Source organism: Notolepis coatsorum (assembly GCF_963971535.1).
Source record: "Notolepis coatsorum genome assembly, chromosome: 14".
Taxonomy (NCBI): domain Eukaryota; kingdom Metazoa; phylum Chordata; class Actinopteri; order Aulopiformes; family Paralepididae; genus Notolepis; species Notolepis coatsorum.
The window spans coordinates 74414608-74428531 of record NC_140178.1 but is presented as its reverse complement, the minus strand read 5'-3'; the positions used below and the strand labels follow the sequence as shown (position 1 = coordinate 74428531).

Here is a 13924-nt window from a genome sequence, read left to right as displayed (position 1 = left end):
TCATTGAAGTGGGTGGTGGCAGTGTAACAGCGTTCACCCTGATGTAAAGTAGCGATTTTTATTGTTTTGTCATGACAACCCAATTACATAATCCAACATATGTGTAAAGAAACAACATATTCCAGTTAACGGTATATTTTTTAATGATTCATTACGGTATAAATTAGGTTAACTGGAGCTGTGGCGGCTGCTTGCTGAAGCGCCAGCGGGGCGGCGGGGCGACGCGGTTGTTTTTTCCCCGGCGCCCGCGGCTTGATCCAGCTCCAGCAGCAGCAGCGGCCGCGCTCCGTTGTAGAAGCCCTTCAATGACAGAGCTCTCATATTTTGCGAATGCATAAACTATATCTTAAATTATGGCTATGTGTCTAATATGGCTGTCGCTTATCAATGACTTCGCGACAGCCATATTAGACACATCGCCATAATTTAAGATATAGTTTATGCATTTGCAAATATGAGAGCTCTGTCATTGAAGTGGGTGGTGGCAGCGTTATAGATAGGAGGTGTACTGTATGTCAAATGTCGGTCATGTGGTGGAAGAGTTTAGTACAGTCACACAACAGAACACCAGTGTTTCTAGTAGATATGTTTATTAATATAAATAAACACCTCTGTCTGAACTGGTTCGACCAGCGCGTTGGTTCGACTTCTGCCGCGTCTCTCAGCGGAAAAGGGCGTGTGCTAGGGCGGTATCAGAGAAACGCTGAACGAAAAGCTGAACACAAGTTGGTTGCCTTTAATATTCACGCCTCCAGGACGGCTCTCCACTCTCCCACCGGGACTTCCTGGACTCCGTCTAGACAAGAAAGAAGGGACAGCATGGTGCAGTACAGTGACAGTGATTCGAATACCCATCATAGGCCGATATACACTTGCCTGTTATATCAGCCAGGTAAGCCTTTAGGTCCTCCTCCAAGCGCATAATACATGACAATGAATGATTGGTATATAAACAAAGACATTTGACACACGTACCTTGTATTTCCTCATACAGAACAGACAATGAGGAAGGGAAAGAGAGGGGATTTTAAAGTGAATACCGCGGGAAATTGGGCGAATGGCTAGCCACTCCAGAACCGTGTCGGTGGAGCCAAATCATGTATTTAGTGGATTGGTTCAGTTGGGCTGGATAGGCGGAACTGTGGGAATAGGGGGTAGACCTGGGTATGAGGAAACAAAGGGCCGTGCGTCATGTTTATTATATTAAACATGTGCTTTTAAATTGTACATGAAAATATATGTAGATTCAAAAATACATCTCAATATACTCTCAGAAAAGGTAGAAATATATTTTTTACATACTTAACCTGTTAAGCCGTAAGGTCCCCCAATTGCTTTTCTTTATCATAAATCGATCAATAGAGACCGTATTAGATCCCCAATTATCATATCATGGGGTATCATTGGAAAGCCACACTCATTGGCTACAACCCTGTCCAAAAACAAATTTTTACATACTTAATATACAAAAAAGATACTTTCAGCATGGAAAAATATACTGTACACATTTCTGACATGGAGATGTTGAAGTTTGGATACTTTGCATTACGGGGCGGCTAATGGTGTAAATCTCTGAGGTGGGCATCTTAAAAGCTGAAAATATATTCTAAAACATATCACCATGTACAGTATGTTGTTTCTCAAACTGACTTTGTGTCTTCGCAGTATCTCTCCCGTCCCCACAAATTCTTCAGGAGGTTGAGGTGCCGATTATAGGCAACAGACAGTGTAACTGCAACTATGGAGTGGGCTCAATCACAGATAACATGATCTGTGCTGGTTTGGCTGCTGGAGGGAAGGACTCCTGTCAGGTGATCATTTTAACACACAGGTCCTTAGGTTTTATTCCCTGCAAAGATCTATCTCTGCTGACACAGTGAATTCCTCTTTCCACAGGGAGACTCAGGTGGCCCATTGGTGAGCAAGCAGGGCACTCGCTGGATCCTATCTGGAGTGGTGAGCTTTGGTCGAGGTTGTGCCCTACCTGACTTCCCTGGAGTCTATACCAGAGTGTCCCGGTATCAGTCATGGATCGAGAGTCAGATCACCAATGACCAGCCAGGCTTTATTACCTTCAACTCCACTGGGACTGATGGAGACCTCAATGTTTCATGTACCGGACTGCTACTACCTACACCAGCTCCTACCACCACCAACACCACGGCTACTACACCAACTACAACCACCACCACGGCTACTACACCAACTACAACCACCACCACGGCTACTACACCAACTACAACCACCAGCACGGCTACTACACCAACTACAACCACTACCACGGCTACTACACCAACTCCCACCACTACCACCACCACCACGGCTACTACACCAACTACCACCACGGCTACTACACCAACTACAACCACCACCACGGCTACTACACCAACTACAACCACCACCACGGCTACTACACCAACTACAACCACCACCACGGCTACTACACCAACTACAACCACGGCTACTACACCAACTCCCACTACTACCACCACCACCACTGCTACTACACCAACTACAACCACCACAACTACAACAACTGCAGCCCCTGCTCCTGTTCCATCTGTGTTGGTCACGGCGATCATAGAACAAGTGTTTATACCAGCTTATAGCAACCCAGCTAGCCAAGAATTTAATGCATTTGCAAGTACTATTATCTCAGTGGTAAGTTTTTAATTGTATCTTGAGAACATTTCTCTTTGCCTTTGCTGATATTCTGAGTGAATGATAAATACATGCAGGTCGCTGCATCTGAAAAGCAAACTGCTGTAACAAAAGAAATGTCTTTATCAAATTCCTCTTAATGTGCTGTTCAAATAAATTTGTATAGAAGTATAATGTATCTAAACATTTTCTTCTTTCCACACAGTATAATTTGATCTACATTGACAAATATGGGATGCTTTTCAACACCACCAAAGTTATTGCATTAAGGTAGATTTCACAGTTATATTCTATAGATCCTACAGATCCATTGTTTATTATTAATATTACCTATATAAAAATAGTAAACTATTATGTATTTTCGAACCTGTGGCTGATATTGGTTGACATGGTTGTCCATAAGCTATAGAGGATGATGTTATGCCATTATTTTAATAAATTATTCCATAATTTCCAACATCTGAGCCTGGCTTTTGTGATCTCATGCAGACCCACAGCCACTCGTACTGATAACACTCAAGCAGACGTGGAGCTTCTTTTCCGTGAGAACGCCACCAGTGATCAAATCCCCAAAGCTGAGGAAGTTCGCAACACCCTTGTAGAAGCTATGAACAACCCCAACGCTACCTTCAACATCACCGTTGACCCCAGCTCCGTTGTAGCCTCACTCGTCATTCGTAAGTAAACATTAGTATCTCTCTCTCTTTCTTGAAATCATATCAAATCATTGGTAATTACTCACCATCTCTCTCTGCAGGAATAACCATACATGTGCCAACAGATGTTGCCAGGCCCTTTCTTGCCTGGGCGAAATCAGCTCTGAAATAGCACAACCGAAAGCCAATCACAGCCACAAGGGTGTGTGAATCAACCCAGACTACCATTGACCTCATCCTGACCTCCGACAAGTCCATGATCTCCAATAAAGGGTTGATAGCATGCGGGTTAAGTGATCATTATATGATATTCTGTTCCCGCAAAAAGCTAAAGCAAAAGGCTGGCTGTCACAAAACGGTCACATCTAGAGACCTCAAAACGTACTCTAGCGAGGCCTTTAACCTTGAACTGAAGAGCCTGGACTGGTCAGATGAACTAAATGGTACACTGGTTGAAGAAACCTGGCTTGGCTTCAAAACCAAATTCTCAACAATACTAAACAACATGGCCCCCCTAAGAACCACCAGGGTAAAAAATCGCGCTGAGCCGTGGATGCACACTGAAATACTGACCGCTATGAAAGCCAGAGACAAAAAATGCTCTGAATTTCATAAAAGTCAGTCAAAGCTTACCAAAAGCACGAGCAGTGAACTCCAAGCCCACGTGACTGAACTCAAACTAGAAAGAAACAGACTAAGAAATGATGTAAACTCCATGATAAAAACTGCAAAAAAAAATTTCATCAATGACAAAACTGAGGAAAACAAAAATAAACCACGTGAACTGAAATTACTCAATAATCAACTAGGCTGCAGTAAAAAACTTAAAACCAGGTTCTCAAACATAAACATAAAGACGGACAACACGCTCATCACAGACAAACTGGATGTAGCCAATTACTTAAACACTTTCTTCACAAATATAGCCACAACACTGGTAAACAAACTACCCTCCCACTCAGGGAAGTATGGGGTAGAACACATAGTAGCATACTACAAGAACCTAGGCGTCCACAAAGACGATTTCAAACTGGAAATGGTAACTACAGATGAGGTACTCAATAAACTGAGCGCCCTCCAACCGAACAAGGCCACTGGCCATGACAACATCCCCTCCAAATTCCTCAGAGACTCAGCAGCCGCCATCACCCCAGTCATCACACACATAATAAACCTCTCCATAAAACAGGGACACGTCCCCAAGGACTTCAAAATAGCGAGAGTAACACCCCTGCACAAAAAGGGCAGCAAATTAGACCCAGGCAACTACCGCCCTGTTTCTATCCTTACATCCATCTCGAAAGTCATGGAAAAAATAGTATACGAACAGGTCGAAAAGTACCTTACGGATACAAATCTAATCTACGAATTCCAATCTGGCTTCAGAACATCCCACTCCACTGACACATGCCTTCTCTATTTGAATGACCACATCAAGCAAGAGGTGGACGCGGGCAAATACTGCGGCATGGTCATGCTAGACCTACAAAAGGCCTTCGACACTGTCAATCACACCATTCTGATTGACAAGCTAAAAGCAATTGGTTTTGATAGTTTATCAGTGAGCTGGGTACAATCCTACCTGGAGGGGAGAGAACAGATGGTGGAGGTAAACGGTACCCTATCCCCCCCCCCCCTCACAGTGAACTGTGGTGTTCCACAAGGAAGCATACTAGGACCACTACTGTTCCTAATTTATGCAAATGACATGTCGTCAGCTTGTGACTGCAACTTGTTCCTGTTTGCGGACGACTCAGCCCTGCTGGTCTCTGACAAGAACAAGTTACAGGTTGAAAAAACCCTCAGCTCGGAACTAGGCAAAATCTGCATATGGCTCGCCGACAACAAACTATCATTACACATGGGCAAAACAGAGTCCATTCTCTTCGGTTCAAATAACAATCTCAGCAAAACAGACGGCTTCTCAGTTACAGTGGGTGACAATATTGTCACAAGGAAAGATGAAATTACCTACCTGGGTTCCATCCTAGAGGCTAATCTTTCCTGTGACAAAATGGCATCCAATGTAATAAAAAAAGTCAATCAACGAACTCGATTCTTGTACCGGATCTCCTCCCTGGTAAACAAGAATACCCTGAAGACTCTGGCAGGAGCACTCATTCAAGGGTACTACGACTATGCTTGCACCTCATGGTACCAAAGCACCTCAAAGGCACTAAAAACCAAATTACAAACATCTCAAAACAAACTAGTCAGACTACTGCTTGACCTGACTCCTAGAACCCACCTCACCCCTGCACACTTTGCCAACCTAGGATGGCTTAGAGTAGACGACAACCTAGGATGGCTTAGAGTAGACGACAGAGTACAGCAACTTGCAATGGGCCTGGTCTACAAGATACACTACCAAGGTACCCATGTACATGTCAAAATACTTCCCAAAGGTCAGTGAATACCACGATCACAACACCAGAGGGAGCTTCACAAATCATGTAAAACCCAGATTCGGCTCAAACAAGGGACTAAACACGTTTCGCAATTATGCCACAACAATGTGGAACGCCCTACCCAAAGCTGTAAAGGAATGTAAATCACTACCCACCTTCAAAAACACTCTCAAAGAACATCTACGGGAGACTGCAATTCAAAACTGGCCCCTACAAATGTCCTAACCCAGTTGTACAATAAAGACCAAGCATGGCTTTGTCAGTATTCCAATGTACAGCCCCACCCAACCCCACCCCACCTACCCAACCTCCTCCAATGTACAGTTTCTATGTCAAATGTATGTCAGTATTCCAATGTACAGTGTGTCCCCCCCCCTACCCAACCCCCCCCCCCCCCCCCACCTCCAATGTACAGCCCCACCCCACCTACCCAACCTCCCCCAATGCACAGTTTCTATGTCAAATGTATATACTCTTCTTCTGGATTTTTTTAGTATCACAAACAGTACTGTATTTGAAAATCTGGTATGTCATAAATGTATAGATGTAGCAGTACTGTCTATCTGTATGTCATGTGTGTCATATGATGAATTGAAAATGGGGGACCCTGATGGAAACAAGACGAAAGTCTTTCTCAGGTCTGCATCCTCTTAACAATTGTATGTATTGAGCTGTACTGTACTGTACCCATTCTGCAATCTGTTAATAAACTTTTCAATCAATCAATCAATCTTAATTCAAAGCTTATATTCTGAATTGATCTTTTAACAGAAAACACAACTTCTGCCCCCACCACGGTTGCCCCCACCACGGCAACTACTGCAACTACGATGACCATCAGCACGATGATTTTCAGATCTCCTGGAGAAACATTTACAACTGACTTGTTGAATTCATCATCTGCATCTTTTCAAAGTCGCGCTGCACTGATAGAAACAGTGGTAAGTCTCACTAGACAATAGAAATTGTGGTAGTACTTTATAGCTAGAAGTACTCACATTTTATTTGCAATACTTTTGCCTGAGAGCTACAACAAATACTTAAGAAGAAAAAAAGTACTAGAAGTTAGCCCAATGGGAGAATGTACAAGAAAGAGTGTTTTGTCCACCTACAGTATAGACAGCTATGGAATAACTACCCCCACCATAAAGCCTTGAGACTTGCCTTGAGATTTGATTTGAGATTTGACTTGACACGACTTGAGACTTGCCTTGAGACTTGACTTGTGACGAGGGCGGCTAAGTGGCGCAGTGGGCAAGGCGCTCGCCACTAACGCAGGAGATGCTGGGTTCGAGCCCAGCTCTCGCCGTTGCTTCCGGCTTGGCTGGTCGTTCATACTAATACAGTATTAGGGGGTGGGAAAGCCGGTGGGTGGGGATGGGACGTTGTGGACAGCGACTCCTACAGGTCGGTTGGTGCGCCTGTACAGCAGAATCAGGAAGTATCTGGGGCAGCGTGAGCCTCCCACGCATTACTCCTCGCCACTGAGAGATCGTGCTGTACAGGTGAAAAGATGCAACGGCTGCCTCCTCGGAGGGGACACGTGATGCAAGGCTTCGTCCACATTGCAGCCGACCAGTAGGAGGCATGGTCTAGCAACGTTCGAGACAGGGGAGGGAAGAATTGGATAATACGAAAATTGGGATGGGAGAAAAAAATAGAAAAATGGGGAGAAAAAGTAGATACAAAAAAAAAGACTTGACTTGTGACTTGAGATTTGACTTAAGATTTGCCTTGAGATTTGACTTGAAATTTTACTTGAGACTTGCCTTGAGACGAGACTTGAGTTGAGACTTGCCTTGAGACTTTCACCTTTCATGTAGTTCTATAATTTCACAGAAAATGACTTGGATTTGGTGCAGGAAGACTTATAAGCAGCTCTGGTAAAATGTCTCAATCGACATCCACAGTAAAAGTACAGAGCATGTTTACTGAACGTGCACCTTCTGTATTTTCTCATGTCTATTACATGCAGGAGGGCAATCCTTTATTTTCTCAAGACTTGAGAACTTGAACGTTTTACAATCCAAGTCCATATATTGACCTCTCACCGAGATGCAATGAAGGGAACTGATATCAGATTTGATAGCAAGAAAGACATACATTTTTCCAGTACATCTCTAGTACATCTCAAGAATTCTATTTCCACAAAATAGTCACTTATGTGAAGACATTTCCACAGAATAGTCACTTCTATGAAGACATTTCCACAGAATAGTCACTCATATGAAGATATTTCCACAGAATAGTCACTTATATGAAGACATTTATATGTCGACCTGCCATCCCCCGCAGAATCCAAAAGCAAAAACATAGAACACACCAAATTGATCTTTTCACAGAAAACACAATCAATGCTACAACAACTGCTGCCCCCACCACAGTTGCCCCCACCACGGTTGCCCCCACCACGGCAATCATTGCAACTACTGCAACTACGATGACCATCAGACTTGAGATTTGACTTGAGACTTGCCTTGAGACTTGCCTTGAAACCAGACTTGAGACGTTCACCTTTCATGTAGTTCTATAATTTTCACAGAAAATTACTTGGATTTGGTGCAGGAAGACTTATAAGCAGCTCTGGTCAAATTTCTCCATCGACATCCACAGTAAAAGTACAGAGCATGTGTACTGAACGTGCACCTTCTGTATTTTCTCATGTCTATTACATGCAGGAGGGCAATCCTTTATTTTCTCAAGACTTGAGAAATTGTTGTTGAACGTTTTACAATCCAAGTCCATCCTATATATTGACCTCTCACCGAGATGCAATGAAGGAAACTGATATCAGATTTGATAGCAAGAAAGACATACATTTTTCTAGTACATCTCAAGAATTCCATTTCCACAGAATAGTCACTTATATGAAGACATTTCCACAGAATAGTCACTCATGAAGGCAAGGGGGTGACAGTGGCTCGGGAGGTAGAGCAGTCGTCTGGTAATCCGGAGGTTCCCAGTTCGATTCCTGATCCTCCCGAGCATAGTGTCGAAATGTCCTTGAGCAAGACACTTAACCCCTAATTGCTCCCGATGAGCAGGTTGGCACCTTGCATTGTTGCCTCTGCCATCAGTGTGTGAATGGGTCAAATGTGAGGAACAAATTGTAAAGTGCTTTGGATAAAAGCACTATATAAATGCACCATTTGCAATAGTAATTTTTATGATGCAGCTATTACATTTCGTTTTACTTTCGGCCTAGCAAACCATTTCCAAATGTAGGTATCTCGTTTTTCAAAAGTTGAGAACTCATTTTGGATCAAAACTTTAAATTATGTGAATTATAGTCATTCTGCCAGATGTACAGTAGTATGAATGCCGTAAAAACAATCAAGAATGTAACCAGTATGAATTCACACAACCTTGTTTTCATTCCTCTAGCTTGAGCCTTACTACAGTGAAGCATTCTACTCTTTCACCAGCTTGACGGTGGTAGCATTCAGGTAATTTGCTGATGTTTATGTACAACAGGTAGATTTTAAATAAAAGGCAAAAAAGCACATTTATGGGTTTCAATCCAGTATGAGCTTGTTAAAGGAACACACACACATTATGGGAAATGTGCTTACTGTCTTCTCTAGAGTCAGACAAGAAGATAGATACCAATTTCCTCTTTGTGCGTTCAGCAGAAAGCTAGCCTAGCTTAGCACAAATTAATGGAAGCAGATACGGATCAGCTAGCCAAGCTTAAAACTCTGGGAGAGGTATTTTTGGCCGACAGCTAGGCTAGCTTGCAGCAGTTTCTACTGAATGCACAGTGAGGAAATTGATCTGTCTAAAAGATAACCTGTTGGGGATAAGTTGTGATAGGACCCAATTGCAGAACAGGACAAGGAGAGAGCAGGCAGGACACAGATGGTGGATGTCAAAAATAGAGCTTTACTTAGCACGGGCAACAAACAAGGATTCTCCAAAAGACATGTGAACAAAAAGGCACAGCAATTCTGGCAGAGAGCAAGTACAAAACACTAACAAAAACCTCAGCAGAGCTGGCAGGGAAAAGGAACAAAAACTAAACAAACATCGCTAATAACAGCCATAATATGACAATTAATATATTCCCCCCCCCCCCTTTCAGATCTGGATCAATTGTCAACACAGTGAACCTAGGATTCCAATCTACATCTGTTCCTGATGACACCCAGATTGTAGACGTCTTAATTCAAGCAGCAGAAAACATTAACCAATTCAACATCGACACCAGCTCCGTCACCGTGGATGGCACACGTAAGCAATAAACACATCTAATCCCTGGATTTCAATTTTACAGATTTATTTATTTTGATAAATGTTTCCAAAATCAGGATACATTTTACATGATACATGGCATGACGTCTGTCCTTTTCTCTGTCTGTTTACAGAGATTTCAGGCGGAGTAAGACACAACATCAGTCTCTTTACTGTGTCCTTGGCTGCTCTGTCATGGCTACAATCACGCCATTAGAGATCCCGGGGAATATTTGCAAGGATCTACAGGGTCAGATGTCTGTCGTGGATAAGATAGTGATGGTAATTGTTAACAGAATCCGGCTATAGGGCGACAATAATGTGGTCAAGAGGCATAGTTTCCAGTATTTTGCCTTTAACTGGCTTGATGTGTTTATTCACATGGTGGGAGCATTTACACATGAGTCCTCTCTCTTACTGAGAGACTGGGGGAGAGAAAGAAGGGGGAGGAGACACAGATACTTATACTTGTCATTTGGTAGTACTCCGGAGTATCTCCGCCTAGAACGCCCTCCAGTTGACACAGATATACATGCAGGTAGACAGACACTAGTGTGTACAGTTACATATGCAGTTAGACATTTACTAACAACCACACACAGATTCTCTAGCTTCAACAGTAATGGTCAAAAGCGCACAGGACAACGGCTTGGGTACATTGAGAGGACAGCCTCCTGGTTTGCTAGATGTCTCACTGTTGCTAGATTATAAAATGTTACACTGTGGAAAGACCGAATTATGTCAACAAGCACTTGGTGTCTTACATCATCGTCTTATATCTTATATCATTACTAGAAATAGTAGTCCTTTGAAAAATTATTAAAATTGAGAGGATTGGCATACATTTGAAAACGGGGCTGTCACGATAGTCAACTGAGTTTGACTGAATACCATGTGTAAATAGTCAATGTTTTCAAAATAAACAACTTTTACTTTCTGCAGTTAGCATTCGTGTATTTGTAGTATTTGTTATTTGCCCACAGCAGGACTTCTATTCAACTGAACAGGACAAACAGGAATACAAGCCTAACCTAGAAGTGGGAAACCATAATAACCCTCGCCAATCTGTGATTATGATTGTAGATTGTTTGAAATATTTTTAGAAAATTTTATTTAACCTTTATTTACCCAGGCAAGCAAGTAAGAACAAATTCTTATACAAAAGCAGGCTGACCAAAAAGCAAAGGCCTTTTGAGGGAAGGGGGGGGGGGAGGCTGCAACAAAAACAAGGTTATGTACATGCATACAAGTAAATAAAATACAAAATTACAGTAGCAATAGTATACAAGGACAATTACAATAAATAAGGGAGAAAGAAGGAAGGAGAGAGAGAGGGAAAAATAGAAAGGGAGTGGGAGAACCAGAGGGAGAGAGAGAGAGAGGAAAGGGGGAGAAGGAGGGAGGTAGGTGAGGGGGCTTAGGGGGAGGAGAGAAGAGTCTGAGGGCTATGCATGCGATTGGGAGGCAGTCAGCAGGTGCAACAGTCGGTTATGATCTGTTGCAGATTTTGTTTAAAAGCAGTGAGGGCAGTGAATTTAAGGGTGTTTTGTAAGGTGTTCCAGTCAGATGCAGCAGCAAATCGGAAGGCGTTACGGCCGGAAACCGTGGAGGCTTTGGGGATGGTGAGTTTGATGAAGTTGCTGGACCTCAGGTTGTAATCAGAAGTGGAGATGTGCAGAAGGGAGGAGAGGTAGAGAGGTGTTTTACCAAGTATGGTTTTATAGATGACTTGAAGCCAGTGAAGAAGCCTTCTGGTGTGAAGAGATGTCCAGTCCACCAGGTTATAAAGGTCACAGTGGTGAGTGGTGAAGGATGCACTAGTGGCAAAATGGATGGCGGAATGAAGGAGTCACTGGAGGGCACACTGGAATGCCATTCTATAGGGAGGATGGTCATCTTGACAAGAGTGTGTTTGGCCGAGCAGGTGAAAGAAACTTTATTACAGTACAGGACGCTCAGACGAGCTTTGACTTTGGCCTGCAGGTGTTTTATGTGAGTAGAGAAGGAGAGGGATGGGTCTAGCCAGAGGCCAAGGTATTTTTAAGAAGTAACAAACTCCAGCTCGGAGCCGTCGGTACAGGTGATTTTAGGGGTGCTAGCAGTGTCATGCTTTGTCAAATAGCATACATTTAGTCTCCTTGGAGTTGAGAAGGTGGAGACTGTGAATGGACTGTTCAATAGAGGTAAGACTAATTTGAAGAGTGGATGCTGCAGAGTGGAGTGAAGGGCCTGCTGAGTACAAGATGGTGTCATCAGCATATAGATGGATCTGTGAATTTCCAGCAGCCTTGGCTACATCGTTGATGTAGACAGAGAACAGCAAGGGACCCAAGATGGAGCCCTGATGCACCCCTTTTGAGATGTTGAGAGGGTCAGACAAGATGTTCTGTCTTCACCTGCTGGACACGATTAGCAAGGTAGCTGGCAAACCAACTGCAGGATTTTGAAGAAAGGCGGATGGAATGGTTGACTGAATCGAAGGCTTTGGCTAAATAAATAATGGCAGCGATGCAAACCACCATAGAGTCCAAGGAGATAATGATGTCATCCAGGACCTTAACACATTGGGTGCCGTTAACGTATAACTACGTTTCTGTTGCCCGACGGTTAAGTGCCGGAAACGTAGAACTATGTTTTTCTCACGGTATTTGTAACTGAGGGGTACAATTCCCTGACTGTATTAATCAAGTACTGATATCATTAATCACTACCGTCTATGTACTTCTGGCCAATACTGTACATGAGTATTATTAGATTAGAACACTCCAACAATAACACGGTTTTCCACACAGAATACTAGTTTACAATATTTATTACATAAAAGGAATAGTATTACATGACTTAGTTGCACTTATAAGGCAAATAGAATGTGCATAGGCGAGTCAATAGTAAATATTAAGTAATTATCTAGGGATCTTCTGGGAAAGGGTGTACTACCGGTTGTAAGCCAGCAGAGGGGGCCAAAGCTCTATGCAAGTCCAGGGTTCAAGGAGGCGATGTCATCCCTGTGTAGTCAGCGGGGAGAGGCAGCCTGATCCCAGGGTGCGCGCCTTGCAGGTGAAGGTAGAAGCCGTGGAGCCTCTGGTTCGACAGAGACTGGCTTGAATGTTGTCCCCACGGGCACGTGGATCCCACAGTAGCAGTGGGGTAGGCGGTTCTCTGTTCCAGCAGCTTGGTCAAAGCAATGAAGAATAATAATCCTTGCCCGGAGAGTGGCACCGCTGGCGGGGTGTAGATCCTCCGTGGTGCTGCTGCTCCGGTGTAAATCCTCCGGTGCGGTAATGCACGGTTAGTCCTGACGTTACTATACTATTAGCACGGGCAATAAGTCGACGCACAATTACTCACTCCACGTGGTCTTTGACTCGTAATGAAGGTTTACTAATAGATAGAGAACGATACGACAAACAGACGTATTTAGGATAACACGAGACTATATTGGGGCAATGCGAGCCCTGCTGTACCGCACGTTTCGTAGTGGGTAAGGCTTTACTTAGTAACTGAACCAGACTGAATTGAAGGCGAACTGAAGAGGAACTGCAAGGGGAGTTCTGTATTCGCCGCGCTATATTTATATCCACGGCGGACAAATAGTGCCTATCTCATTTCTGTCGCCTCTCGGTCTCGTAGCCGTGGGCGAAAGCGGGCATGCCCGGGCAAGTCCCGGCGGTAGCTTTCAAGTCAGCTCGAGGGGGTAAGGCTTTACTCGGTACCTGGCGCCAGGGGATCGCTTCCAATAGGGGAATGAATATTATGGTCTGTCCTGCTACCAGGTAAAGGGATATTCCGTATATATTGTACAAGGAATATACAGGGGATATCAAACGATATGCAGATACTATACATGGGATCTCAGGCAATAAATATATATATTCGGTTTAATCTGACCCTTTGTAACAGTATTCCTCTAACGCGTTCGGCCATTATTGCACTCCATTAGAAACTGGGTAGTTTCTTTTCTCTACCGAG

The 13924-nt window shown here is 43.5% G+C and overlaps 1 protein-coding gene across 1 annotated transcript in view; it reads left to right on the top strand.

Moving 5' to 3' along the window:
• Positions 1 to 10901, top strand: part of LOC311239969 (uncharacterized protein) — a 37801-nt gene extending 26900 nt beyond the window's left edge. The window contains exons 5-12 of the mRNA XM_084328437.1: positions 1666 to 1811; positions 1897 to 2661; positions 2867 to 2931; positions 3151 to 3338; positions 6497 to 6666; positions 9110 to 9171; positions 9807 to 9955; positions 10090 to 10901. Of these exons, the coding sequence (XP_084184563.1) occupies positions 1666 to 1811; positions 1897 to 2661; positions 2867 to 2931; positions 3151 to 3338; positions 6497 to 6666; positions 9110 to 9171; positions 9807 to 9955; positions 10090 to 10172 (1628 nt within the window). The 3' untranslated portion in view covers positions 10173 to 10901. The remainder of the gene's footprint in view (positions 1 to 1665; positions 1812 to 1896; positions 2662 to 2866; positions 2932 to 3150; positions 3339 to 6496; positions 6667 to 9109; positions 9172 to 9806; positions 9956 to 10089) is intronic.
• Positions 10902 to 13924: the final 3023 nt, after the last annotated feature.